General features: G+C 43.9%; 1 protein-coding gene across 6 annotated transcripts in view; it reads left to right on the top strand.

The window, feature by feature from the left end:
• Nucleotides 1-13,901, top strand: part of LOC119173674 (uncharacterized) — a 59,805-nt gene that overhangs the window by 38,471 nt on the left and 7,433 nt on the right. For all 6 annotated transcript variants that reach the window (XM_075896072.1, XM_075896071.1, XM_075896070.1 and 3 more), the window contains 5 exons: nucleotides 5,576-5,621; nucleotides 6,574-6,737; nucleotides 7,391-7,490; nucleotides 12,179-12,261; nucleotides 13,408-13,506. In XM_075896072.1, the coding sequence (XP_075752187.1) occupies nucleotides 5,576-5,621; nucleotides 6,574-6,737; nucleotides 7,391-7,490; nucleotides 12,179-12,261; nucleotides 13,408-13,506 (492 nt within the window). The remainder of the gene's footprint in view (nucleotides 1-5,575; nucleotides 5,622-6,573; nucleotides 6,738-7,390; nucleotides 7,491-12,178; nucleotides 12,262-13,407; nucleotides 13,507-13,901) is intronic.

The following is a 13,901-nucleotide window of genomic DNA, read 5'->3' as shown; positions in this document are numbered from 1 at the left end:
CTGGCAGCTGACTCTTTTGGATCGGATATCGTGGAACTCCTACATTACGCTGGTGTAAGCAAATAGGGCCACTCCAGGGCGAAGCTCTTCTCATACAGTCTATTCATGTTGAAAGCGCACTGATGCTTGCAGAGATAGCGTGCGTGCCAGTTATCGTGGCCGCGCCCTTAACATCAAAGTTCACCGCTGCTACTCGAGCGACCCCCCCCCCCCCCCCTGCATTTTTTAATGCTTGTTTAAGGGGGCCTCTGAAACACTTTTTCAAGTAACCATAGACTGAACTTTTTGGGAGAGCTTATTGCCTCACTAATTAAATGCTGCAAAAATTAAAAAAATCCGTGCAGTGCGAGTGGAGTTATACAGATTCGTCGCATCCTATGATTGCATTCTCTCTTCGCTTGTCCCGACAAAAGCGCTGGAAGCTAAGCAGGGAGGGATGGCAAGCGCAAAGAAAAAACGTCGCATGCGCTTCGTGACCTTGAGCACTTTTTTTTCTCCGAATGCACGGCTTTTTTGGTCTGATCGTGCATGCGTGGACAAGTCGCGGCTTCCCGCGGCAATCTCTGTAACGACCGAGCGCACCACGTTCAAATAAGCCAATGGCTGATAGATGCGCTTTCTACGAGTGATTTTTGGACTTATTCCCTGATGTGTCGAGAAAAAAGAAAGCATATTTTTAGCTGACTTTGATAATTTATTGTGAATTCTAAGCCGCGTGCTGTGCTATATTATTTGGCTCGCGTGTTGTTGGGAGCTTCTACTACTGATCGGCAGCGCTTTCTGATCATGCTCAAAAAGTGTTGCAGAGCCCCTTTCAAGGTGGGTGATTTCCTTTCTGTTTGACCATTCAACGGCAGTTATAAAACATTAAGGAATGTGTAGAGAACCTGCGCTGAAGTTTTCACAGTCACCCTGGCGGTGAGAACGCGCACTTCTCACACTTCTCAGCTGCTCCCGCAGACGAAAGTGGCGGCTGCTAAAGACGGTGCATGCGTGCATCACCGTAACAAAACCAAAGGGCGCTGGTGGTACTGCTGCGTATTGAAGTGCAACAATATATAAAAAGGGGGAGGGCGTATAGAGGAAAAGGAGGATGTGGAAAAATGAAGCGGCGTTGCATTCAGGCGTTCAGGCGAGCAAAATTCTGCTGTCGCTCTCCTGTCTAGTGCTGTCGGGCTCGCTTCGAAACCGAACGGCGTGCGTCTGCTATATTTATTCGATAGTGAAGACAGCCACCAGTGGAAACGAGGGCCAAACAGTCGAGCTTAAACGGCGTTTTGCCGGAAATGAAACGAGTGAGTTATGTACAATGTGGCATATGTAAACTATTTTTTTATCTGGCCCGCTGAGCATTGAGTCGTGCACTTCAGAACTAACAAAGTGTCCATGCGTCCGTCCATCTGACCACCACAACCAAACTCCATCTGATGCCACCAAGTGAAGTGAATGATACGATAGGCAGGTAGTCTCACTCTTCTTTTTTTTTTTACTTGTAAACAGTTGCGTGTAAAGGAAAGCTGCCTTGTCCACAAGCCTTGTGCGTGGCCACGTTCACCTACGCCTCTGAGCTGTTATAAAAGATACTCTCGCAGTGAACACTCGATGCCGAGATGACTCTGTTTAACTTAATTTGTGCAAAAGTAAGGGCTCTTGTTACTGACAAAGCAGCTCGAAGCTTAGATTTCTGGAATCAGGCGATGCGGTAAGAGTTTTTCTCACTGACTGCCATGGCTAAGTAACATAGGAGTTTATGCCTTGCTAGAGAAGTATAAAATGTCTTCGATTTTTACTCATTGTTTAGTTCACCTAACACCCAGTTTCAGTGTTTCCGCATGCCTGTGTCATTCTAAAATGAAGGTGTCTGTCACCATCGATAATTGTTAGTCTTTCATGCGCCAAACAAGATATCATTGTGGGGTACGCTATAGTGTGCGTATCAAGATTGTGACCACTTGGGGTTCTTCGATGCACACTTATATCTACAAGTGTCTTCTTTTCATATTTCTCTCCCACCGAAGTGCGGCCGCCGTGGTCGCTAATCTACCCGGTGCCCTCAAGCATAGCAGTGCGACACCGCACGTGCTATGCTGCCATGGTGGTTTGCTTGATCAACGTCCCCGTGCATACATACCGCGGACAGGGTGTACAAATTATGCCAGAAAAAAATTGACACAGCTACCACTTACTCTGCTTTAGTTTTTGTTTTGTTTTACTGCAGATTTTGGCAGCGTGGTATTGTAGCAGCACAGACTTATTAATGGGGGCATATCAGCCAGCACTAGCTTTAGCCCAAAACCTAGTACGCAACCAGAAAATGAGGATGAGGGAGCTGCCATCACAGCACAACACTGTCCATTTGATACTATATGCATAAACGCAGTCCACTTGCAGGGCTTTTCTCCATCTTTCAGTGGTTTTTATGTGAGAGTATCCTTCAAGCAAAGTTAGTTTTCTAAACCACAGTGCAGTATTACTGGCGCAATGCCTTTTCGAGCTGCTCGTTCCAAAATGAAGCACGGCAGCGGCTCACGAGCGTGCTCTCGGAGTGGTACACTGCGGCCGGTCGTCTGGGCGCGAGCTGCTGAGTTGTGCCGCGACTCTCCGCCAGGTGCTCTTTTTCGGCACGCCACTTATCTAGCGCTGGTCCCCCATCGTATGTGCCCTCCAGGCTATGGAGATGGGCCAATTCATTTGGTCTCTGCTTCAACAGCTTTCGCGGGCTTTTACCCAGCTCGTTAAAAATACAATGTGCGGGGGCATGTTCTTAATTTGTACGTGTTACGGAACATGGTGGCGACGGCAGAAACCCGCTGAGAGTGTCCATGTAATTGCTATCGTAATAACAACACAGTTTTTATCGCTAAATAAGTGTTTTGGGTTAGCTCTGCCATCAGTTTCCCTTTTGTTTAACTTGTGCATTTATTTTTTAAATTTTTGTACTGGATCTGCATGTAACGAAATCCTTTTTATAACAAATTTTACCAAGAATTTTTTGATTTCGTTATATCCAGGGTTAGTTGTATTCCTAACATTATATTTATTGCTAGACAATTTTTGATTTGCTTCGTTATAACCAATATTTTGTTATATTCGGGTTTGTCTGTCAAAATTTCAGTGTATACATGCACATATGTACATAAAGGCTTGTTGACATTCTTTGGAAAAAATTGGTTCCGTATCTGCATTTAATCTGCAAATGTCGTTTAATCTGCAAAATCTGGCAGTTTTCTTGGAAAACAAAGTGCGTGGCTCTGAGACGGGTGTGCACGCCCGCCTCAGAGGTGATAACGTGTAGAATGCAAGGCGACGGGTAGGTGCCACCACCATCTCGTTTTAGCAAAGCGTTGGAAACACTCGCCTTTCCGTGCAAGCGTTGGATGGTCAGCACAGCGTGATAGGCGCTACGGTCCTTAAGATTACTTATGTATGCTTTCTCTAGTAAAAGGCGCACATGCAGAATGTATACGTGTTGTTATGGTGCCCCAGACACGCGCAATAATTGCTTTTTAATCGACAGTTGCACAAGTATGAATGCTGAATCTTGAGCAACATAGGTGGGCGCTGCGGATGGGGTCAGCCGTTTCAAATACCCGATGCTGTTAAGAGTGGACAAACAGACAAATGTACAGACAGGCAGGCAGACAGACCAAAATTATCAAAGTATCAAAGGACTGAAAAATTTTTTTCCCAATTTTAATAATTTTCTGATTGAACGAAATGATTGGCATGTATTTGTCATTTCTTTAAAGTGAGTTATAACTGTACCACATTCACAAGTGTTTATTTTATGGCCACCAGAACACAGAATAAGTGCACCTGCATGCCATGAGAGGTCTTTTGAATATGGCCATGGCACTTTGAACACTCGAAACGAGTTAAAAGGCACAAGCTTATTCTATTTTTGTATTTATGATTTCATGGTAAAAGAAGTGTACATATAAGGGCTTGTTCTCTTTGTTAGGCAAATTATTAATCAGATCTAACAGACAATCATGCCATCCAAGGTATAGGGGACATTATTAGAAGTAATCGTAATCTAAGTGTGTAGAAAGAAAAGTGAACGAAAAGATAACTTGCCTGGGCAGGAACCGAACCAGGGACCTTGAAATAACACGTCGAGGTTTTACCAACTGAGCTACCACGGTGGCTCCCACCCCCCCGGCAAGTTTATGGGGTATATATGTGCATTAAACGTGGAAGCGTCAACCTCCACCATCAGCAGCCATGACGGCGAGTGTGGAACACTCTTTATCTGCTTATTTGGCACCTTCCAAAAGACTATAGGAAGGGGAAGATGAAAGCTCGTGATGAAAAATCTGTAAACAGGGGCCGTGTCGAGCCGACGTTTCGACTAGTGGACTTGTAGTCCTTGAGGAATACAAGGCCGCTTGTCAAAACGTCGACTCAACACGACCCTGTTCATGGATTTTTGATATTTGGCGTCATAGAGCATGTTGTGGGGTTCTGAGGCGCGCCAGGGACCATTTCGCGGGCATTCCCCCACACGGCCACTCCCTTTTGCTTTTCTGCTCTGCTAACGACACGTGCTGATAGATGGCGCCACGTGTGGGCAGCACCATAACGTGAACTAAACGAGCTGGCGGCTGACCAATAATTCCTCCCATACTACCTGAAGGCAGCAAGTCAGCCAGAACGAGGTTCTCGCTTTCAATGTAGGAACAAAGTGTAGATTTAGTCTAAAAAATCAGGTGTTGACTTAACATAGTGTACTGACAAAAATTAGCTCATAAAAAGATTTTTGTAGGTTTCACTTGTGGAATTTAGGGTTACTGTTACTACAAAAATTGCTTCTATAGATGTCAAACTGGAGCGCAAAAAGGACATCTGTTTGGACTACTTTGCTTTGGTGTTAGAGCCACTATACACAAGCAGATGCTTTCTCTGTCAGTTGTAGTGTTAGCAGATGATCAGTTCAGTCTGAAAACAGTAGAGAATCAGCGCCTTGCCGCATTCCCTTGTATTTTTCCACATGAATTGCAGTGTTGAGTGGGTTGAGAGAAACCTGATGCATGCAGTAATTACCATACCACCAGATTCTGTCTGGTGAGTGCCGACAAACGCATTCTTCTGACTTTTCGTGTAGAGGCAAATTGGCAGTTTGCTTATTTAACCGTTACACTTTTGGGCCTAGGCTTCGGCACCATATCTCGTTAACTATGTAATGAAGTATACCGCACTAATACTTAACTGTGTCCGTGCCTAGTACACTTAAACCTCATTATAACAAAGCTGCATCTTACATGAAAATGAGTTCATTTCCAAAAACTCGTTATGAAAGTATATTTCGAATATTATAGCTATTGAAGAACTATTTCTCATTTACTTTGTTATATCTAGGTTCGTTATGTCGAGGTGTGAGCGTGGTACACTGTTGTGGAAGGTATGGTGCCAACATAATTATTCGAGAGCACAGCCCGTTAGACTTTGGTGGCAGTGTTGCCCACCCTCTTTGCGCACGAGCAGATCCTTTGTGTACGCGAACACTCTTGTTTGAGGGTAATTGATGTGAATCGCTTTTTCTGTGCTCTGACACTGCTGTCTCTGCTTTCTGCAGCCTTTCTACAAAAACACATCCGCGGAGGAGAAGCAAGAGAAATCAGGTGAGCGTACCAACTGAGCCGCGGTAGCTGCGACGAGAAAAACATGTTGGGTAGGGATTTAATGCAACGAGGAGGCACTGCCAATGTATTATAGTAAAGCCTTTAGAATTTTAAGTCAATAGGACCATGAAAAATCTCTTAAATTGATAAGGCTGTGGAGTTGACTCGACGTATGCAAAAACAGTATGCAAGGAACCTTTAGACTACTGAAGGGGACTGGAAATGCTGGTTTGCAGAGTACACTAGCTCGCATCTCTAAAGGGATGGCTGCTTACTTGGTTTGGTAGGTATTGCATTCTAAAAGAAATATACTTTCTTTCTGCACAGAACATTTCTGAAATGAAGTCGGATAGAAGTGCGCTCTGTCTTAACCAAGACTTCTTTTCCGAAACATTCTGTGCACTAAGAAAGTATATTCCTTTTAGAATGTGTCTCCAGGGGTCATGTCTTCTCGGCTATACTCAGTCGCGATTGAGTATTGCTGGACAATTTAAGAGCATACCAGTCAGTCTGGTGCAGTTGTTCTAGGGCCTACAGCGACCGGATCACTGAAGGTTGCCGCTAAAACAGCCCGTCTGATTCATTGCTTCTCTTGCAAGTACTCAGTCTATTCCTTCACTGTTGGGTGTTGAGTGGGCAGCGCTTAGCAGTGCGATCATGGTGTCATGAGGTCCACATTATTTGTTTCTGCTACCACGAGAGGAATCTAGTTTTTTGCATCGAAAGCCATGCTGAACTTCTAGTGCATTTTCAGCTGAGCGCATTAGTCTGTATTAAGGTGATTAATCATTGCACTCTCGAGGCACTGCATAATGGATGCTTAAGTAGATATTTATAAGTTTAATCAAACTAATGAATCTTGTCATCTGTCCTGGCTGTTGCGTAAACAGCTGGTTAGCGATCTTGCCCGATGCGTGTGCGCTAGCCTATCTGCTATGTGTGCCACATGCAGACGACAAGACCAAAAATTATAAGGATGACGAGAAAGACAAGCAGAAGGATGAAAGCAAAGACAAGAAGAAGGACACAAGCAAGGACGGGAAGAAAGAAAAAAAGGACAAAGGAGAGGACAAGGTGCCAGACAGCAAAGGAGCTGACAGAACTGCCAGCGCCAAGGTGAATACCCATGCTTTCAGCCCGTACTGGGCGAGTTGTAGGGCTCGCCAAATGGCAAGCACCGTGCAGTGCAGGTGAGTGGCAGGCAGCAGCAGTTGTTCGTATGAAGGGCTTGCATTTGTGGGTGTTTAACACTACTCCGTCTGTTTTTTGCAGGTCACTGGTTGTGCTGGGCGATCGTTGTGCCTTGCAAAATGCATGCATTGCACACGGCAGGCGCACACACACTCCGCGCCCATACCTAGCACAAGGCATGCCATGTGCACTCGTGTGCAAAGACAACAGAAAGCTTGTTTTTGTACGCACGAGACGTGCATGCTCCTTAGGGGCCCCCATGGTTTGAATATCACTTCTCAGCCTGTGCATCGCTTCCAAATGCATGGTCACAAAACGCATGGTAACATTTGCTGTTGTTACATCCTGACCATGCCCTTGTACATGGCCATCATCTGCACTTGTTGGCAAGATGGCAGAGAGTGTTGATGGCTAAGCGTATAGCAAGGACACGTTTTGCCGTGTCTCTGGGCACGATCTTGAGGAGAACGTGACTTCAGCTTGGCTGACACGAACTATCGTGTGACCACATAAGCTTGACTAAAATGCTCTTCGCATTTGAGGTAGTTTCCACGGCCTGAGTTTCTTGCCGGTTGCAGGTGCGGGACAAGTACCAGCTTAATCTGCTCGATGAATTGAATGAGCAGCCAACCTTACGCAACGAGCTCGATTTCTTTCGATCACACCGACCGAAGAAAGGTAGGTCTATTGCACTGTAGTGCAACGCATTGTACGAGTTGTTTGTGTTGTTCTCACATTTTAGTTGAAACTGTATTGGTCATTTGCTTTTTGTACCTGTAGAGCTAATTATTGAGCCTCGATATTACATAGTAAAATAAAAAGAAGAGTTGCTGATAATTTATTTCCTTTTTCATAAAAAGTTCTGCTAGAAATTATCAAGTTATAAAATAGCAGAAAAGGTAGCTTCGACAAAAAAGAAAACGCAGCTTTGTAGAGGCTGGGAGCCTGTCGCCATATTTAGTCTGATGCAGCTTTGACAATGTCACTGTCATGCGGCCATACAACGTGCAGGAAGTGTAAAGAACCGCAGGTGTAACACAGTAGTAATGGGTGTGAATGAAGCTGCTGCATGCATTTCACCATTGCGATTTGTCTTCGAAACCTCAGTCATGGCCCAACAAGGTATAGAGGTGGGCAAGCTAGAAACGTCGCTTGTTTGTAACAGTCGGCATGAACAGGAAGGGTGAAACACAAGACTAGAAGGACCCAGTACAAGCACTGTCTAACAACTGAAGTTTATGGAAACAGAAAAAAAATGATGAATACAACAAAAATGAACTTCATGCACGGGCAAAAACTTTAGGCCTTGTCAGAGAAAGGGTTAAACATGCATACCTTGCAGTATAGCAAAGAGGCGGGCGAGCCAAGGCTTTTGCCTCTGGGCTTCAGCATGACTATGTTATTGAAAAAAAAAAAAAAAATTGATACCCACATAATCTGCGATGGGCTGGAAAAAAAAAGACATTGGTGCTCCCATAAAGGTATTACTGCACTGGGGAAGTCTTTTGTTAGTGCACTCAAACCTCGATATAATGAAGCCAGGTATAAGGAAATATTGGTGATAATGAAGTAAATGAAAAATAGTCAGGTACTAGATATATTATGAGAAATAATTGTTTGTAATGAATTTTGGTGTATAACAAACTTATTTTTGTGTCATATGCAACTTTGTTATGATGAGGTTTGATTGCGCATTTACTGAACACACGGTGTTGCTTTTCATTGCATTTTTTTTTTTCAAGAAACTTCAGTTGTTATAGACAGCACTCGTACTTTGTCCTCATCTTGCACTCTGTCCTGTTCGTGCTTATTTTTACAAACCTGCCCATTACGACCTCCACTCGGTCTTATTTATCTACAGTGTTAGCCTATCGCATTTCTACCACAAAACCGAACGAGCTTTGATTGAAGACTACTCGATAGCAAGGTATAATGTCCCGAATTATGACATGTTTCTTTATGGCTACCCCACGTTTTGTCTTGTGCGGCCTTACTTGCACATTATAGTAGAAAAATTGAGCAAGATCCAGTTGGGCACCCCAAATTTTAGTCGCTGTAATGCAATGGCACAGCAGTTGTCTTGTAAATCAGTTTCATCATGAAATGGCCGCGTGATTTTGGTGTGTTGGTAGCGGTGCGATAAGTTACAATGAGCAGCTAATAAAAAAAATTGGTCAGCTACTTAAAAACATGATGTAGCAGGGAACTCAGCGAAAAAGCCTTGATTTGCTGAAAAAGCGCTTGTTACTAACTCTGATTGCCTTTTCTAGAAATTCTCGCTATTTCTTAGTCCAGAAAATATCCGTTCACCTCAAGGAGCGCAGCGAGTAAGCTGCATAATGTACTCAAACCACGATAAAATGAAACCAGATGTGCTGAATTAAATGGAAAATAGTCTAGCAATAAATATAGTGTTTAGAATGAACATGTGTAATGAAATTTTGGATATAACAAACTTATTTTTGTGTAAGATGCAGCTTTGTTGTACGAGGTTTGAGCGTATTCTATATATAGCGACGAAATACATTTTTTTTCTCGCCATTCAAGATAGCCTGAAAGATGACCTTGTTGGCGACATCTATTTTCTAAATAGTCAAGAATCTTTGCATGATTTGCATTATAAGCGATTACTCCGCATTGAGTACTGTCACCTGTACGGCTGCTCGTGCCAGTTGCTTGCAATGCGACAGAGAGGACAACATCAAATCGGGTGTTGACGCAAAGGACTCTGGGAACTGAATATATAAAACTACACTGCTACGTAGAGTGCATGATACAAGTAGCACTACACACCTTCCTCCTCCGTCCTCTCCTCCACCTCTAACCGTAGACGACGCTAGTACTTGGCAGCAGATTTCTTGCGAATTTTGCATGGCCTAAAGAACACATTTGCGAAAACTGTGTGTAGCTGAAAAATTTTACGACTGGCACTAGCCTGAGTTTCACTTTATTGGTTCGGTCTGCCTCCGTGACACTAGATATTACTGATCATTAATATACAGGTGAAACGTACGTGGTGCTCTTTGGACATGTAGTTATATGCAGGTTCGGTACAAAAATTTGGAAAATAAATGCACAATTAAATAAACGGGGGGATGAAAACACAGCTAACCAAAAACGCTTATTTAGCGGCAAAAAAACTGTGTCATTATTGCGGTAGAAATTATATGGACACTCTCGGCAGGTTTTCGCTGTCGCCGCCATGTTCCGTAACAAGCCTAAATTGATAAGCTCCTGCACATTGTAACTTGCACAAGCGGGTAAAAGCGCGAACGCTGCTGAAGCGGAGATCAAATGAGTTGGCCCATCTCTTATCACCTGGAAGGCACACAAGATAACATCCCCCACGTCTTAGAACTGCTGTCGAATGCTCGTACAGAGGAAACCATCCGTCTTTAACGAGCAACAAAAAACGCAGGGGCAGGGGGGGGTCGCTCAAGTAGCAACAAAGAACTTTATTTTAAAGGTGGTCGCAATCGTTGGCACACGTACTATCTCGACTTGTATATCAGTGTGCCATCAACGCGAAGAGACTTGTGAAAAGGGCACTTCTTCCTGGAGTCGCCCTATTCGCTCCCACCAGTGTTTTGTAAGAGTTCCGCGATATCTGATCCAAAAGAGTTGGCTGCCGGCCTTTATTACTTTGTATGACAGTACAATTTTTCGCTGTCGCGTTCACTGCATTACATTCAAAGCACCGTCGTGTTGTTGCCAAAGCTAATCGGCTAATCGCGAAGGCTGCTAGCATGCAAACTCGCGGTCTAGCGCAAGAAGTAAGCACGTCACGAGTCCACCTCCGAAGGTCCGTCGTCACCGTTGTATCGAAGAGTTTGCATCAGCGCCTAATCGGACATCCCCTTGTCCGGGACGACACTGTTGTCCGCATTTAAGAAAAAATAAAATAAAACAAAGCTTGTGTCGTTAAGGGTCACACCATGCGTGCTAAGTAATACCATCCACGCATGCACAGCGGGGAAAATCGAGAGCGAACGACACGAATACTGCGGAACACTATTTGCTAAATTGCCCTTCATGCACAGCGATGTCCCTCATGTGGTGCTAACTAAAAGCGTGGCACTGAAAACGCAAAAGTAGTCTTTTTTTGTGTGTTTGGTTTGGAGGGCACATTCGTGCATGTGCCCGCGGCGGCAAGAACGGCAGCAACGGCGGCTTATGGAGCACAGGCCCGCACGCAGTAACGAGCGCTCGCTCGCCTGGTTTCTGCCAGGGCCATGAGTGCACCGAGTGCTTGCTGCCACTTCATCGGCGGCGGTGCGCCTGCGGAAACGGCATGCTCATACCAAAATGACAAAATCAGGGGCAGACTTCCTAGATTGTTCATAGGGAAAATTCGTTATATCAAGGTTGCCTCTCGCTGTTACTTTGTTGAATAGAGGTCGCAAGTATATCTGCTTGTATGAAGCAACGGCAGAGAGTAGAAAAAATTTATATAGAGGAATTTGTTATAAGCAGGTTTAATTGTTTTGAGGTTGAACTCGTAGATTCAATTTACTGTATTTATTTTCTTATGTAGATTTGTATTATTGCACTTATACACTGCCAGTCGTGGCAAATGGTAGGGTGTGGCTAGTTGCGCTATTTCTACAGTTGTCGTACCCGTTGGTGGGATAATAGATCACTGGCCTTTAGTATCTCAGAGGGAGACCTCAGAAGTAAGTGTGCTCACTCACGTAGTCACGCACATCGAAAAGCACTCATGTGCACCACAGATTTGCCATTTATTTGCCACACTTCTTCAAAGACAACTGCGTGGGAGATTTTTGTGTCTAAACATGTATACGATGACATTAAATGCTTCTTTAATGTAAAGGATGAAATTTTAAGCAGTAAGTATGGCACATTATGTAACAGCTGACTCTGTACAGTCGAGTGTGTTTATCTGCATTGATGTACCGAAGCTTTTCCACGTGTACCGTTTTCGCAGCTATCTGTGCTAGCTGAAAAATGGAAGCTTTCACTTTAGTTATCTACAAACAGCATGCTCGATTTTATCAACAAATTGGTTTCCAGCAGAATATCCTTATTGTTTAATTTGTACTACGTCCTCATTCATAACATTATGTACATGTTGCTTTTGGGAGTCTAAAGATGCTCAGAATGCAGAAGGTGTGTTAAAACAAAATTTCCATCATGGCAGGAGTGGCCTATGCCTAAAATTATAGCTGCGTTATTTGACATCTTGGACTAGTTATCCATCCTGCTGCTCGTTTGTTAATTGGCACAGCGTCGGTGTTGAGCCCCCAGCTTATAAAGGGCAAGCAACTTACCTGGTTCAATGCATTGCTGCATTCTGGTCAGATACCATGCAGCAAACCAGTGCCTCACCTGTGAAATGTGGTTTGCAGATAAAAAGACTCGTCCCCAACCAATACCCTACTTGTGTGACATCTGCCATGTGTTCAGCAAGTCTGCCTTTGAGCTGAACGAAGTGAGTTGACAACTTTGCTGCTGTTGTGTTCCCGTTAAAGATATTGATGCTCACCGCACGCCAAGTTTCGCGTGGTGAGCATAGGGAGGCTTAGGAATGCAATGCTTTAGTTGAATGACTTGAAATCAATAGGGTTTAAGGTTCATTCACACCAATGACTCTCGTAGGTCATCTTCGGAAGCTATTCTACTGTAATCATTGCTTGGGAACTTTATAAGGGCTTCAGAAGCAGTACCTGGTCGGCAAATCGCAGTTTACAAACAGTGCTAATGCAAAAAGTTGTATTTAAGCACTAGACTATTTACAATTTTGTCGTGTTTATAGACTGCCGTGTGATCTCGCTTATTGTGCTTTTCTCTTGGTATAATACGTGATCACAAAAGGTAATATGTGTTGGCTCGAACTTTTCCTAGATGGCCTCCGAGCTGAGGTTTTGAGATTACGTTGTTAAAAACATTTGTGGTGGATGCAGTATTCCAAAAGTACTTCTTCGTGGGCAAGTTGGCGCTTGAATCTCTTGAGTGTGCATGACTGTGGTGCAAAATCTATTCCATGAAAAGAGGGATGCCAAAGAGTAAAAGATGAACTACCACTTTTTGCTCTTTTCTATCCCTCTTTTAATGAAATGTATTTTGTCCCGCATTCAAGGGTACCTAAGCAATTTGTCATGAAAAAGTGTGTGGCAAACTTGGTGTACATGTAGGCCAACTTCTCATGTCAGACGCCTTCGTGCGGTACCGGCATCAGATATGGTTCTTCCTAACCGGCCTGGAACTGTCAGAACTGTCAGTTTACTGCACCAACCATTGTGGTTCTATAAAAAGCTCGGTGAGCAGTGGATAGTCGAGCATAGCATAAACACTTGGACTCTAGTGCAAGGTTGACAATGTGCTGCAATCCTTGTAGGTTTATTGAAGTCAGTACAACTTTGGAGGTTTTTTATAGGGTTGCCCAACCAAGCAGCGGAGTTTATCTGAACGACAACCATTAGCTGTAAGTGAGGTGTGAGGTTTGTTACGCCTGCTGCCTTCTCGTTGCTTTGCAATGAAAAGACACATCTAGAAGATCTGTACACTTTGGTTTTTGTTTTTGCCAAAATGTGAGAGAACCTGTACCAAGCGAGGCTTTCGCTCACGGTTCTTGCAGCACCTGGCCAGTGATAGGCACAAAGAAACTCTGTGCAAGTTTCTCAAAGGTGAAAAGTCGCCTCCTGACAAGGATAGCAAGAATGATGACAAGCCTGCTGTAAGTGGGGGTTCTTCACGCTGGTCTCGAGTTGAGGTACCTGCCATCTTCCACTAGTGATGATGGCTGACGTTTACCATCGGCCTCGCAGTATGTCGGTAATCTTCATTGAACAAGTTTTTTTTTTCCACTGGAGAATCTGCCATTTTATGATGCACATTCTTCATTTGCACTAAGACTTCAATATTTAGTTTAAAAAACCTCAATGATATGAATTTTTAGGAATCTGGTGAACTTAGTAGCGTACGACATTCAAGAAATACGTAGTAAACCGAGAATTCAGCACCAGGAATGAGCTGAACATTTTAGATATGTTGATTATTTCAATTTGAAGGATTTTTCAATTGCTTTTTAAACCCAGCACTTATGGGCCGTGTACTGCTAATCCTGTGTAC

This window comes from Rhipicephalus microplus, chromosome 5 (assembly GCF_043290135.1).
Source record: "Rhipicephalus microplus isolate Deutch F79 chromosome 5, USDA_Rmic, whole genome shotgun sequence".
NCBI lineage: Eukaryota > Metazoa > Arthropoda > Arachnida > Ixodida > Ixodidae > Rhipicephalus > Rhipicephalus microplus.
The sequence above is the reverse complement of the archived record's forward strand: the minus strand, read 5'-3'. Positions and strand labels throughout refer to the sequence as shown.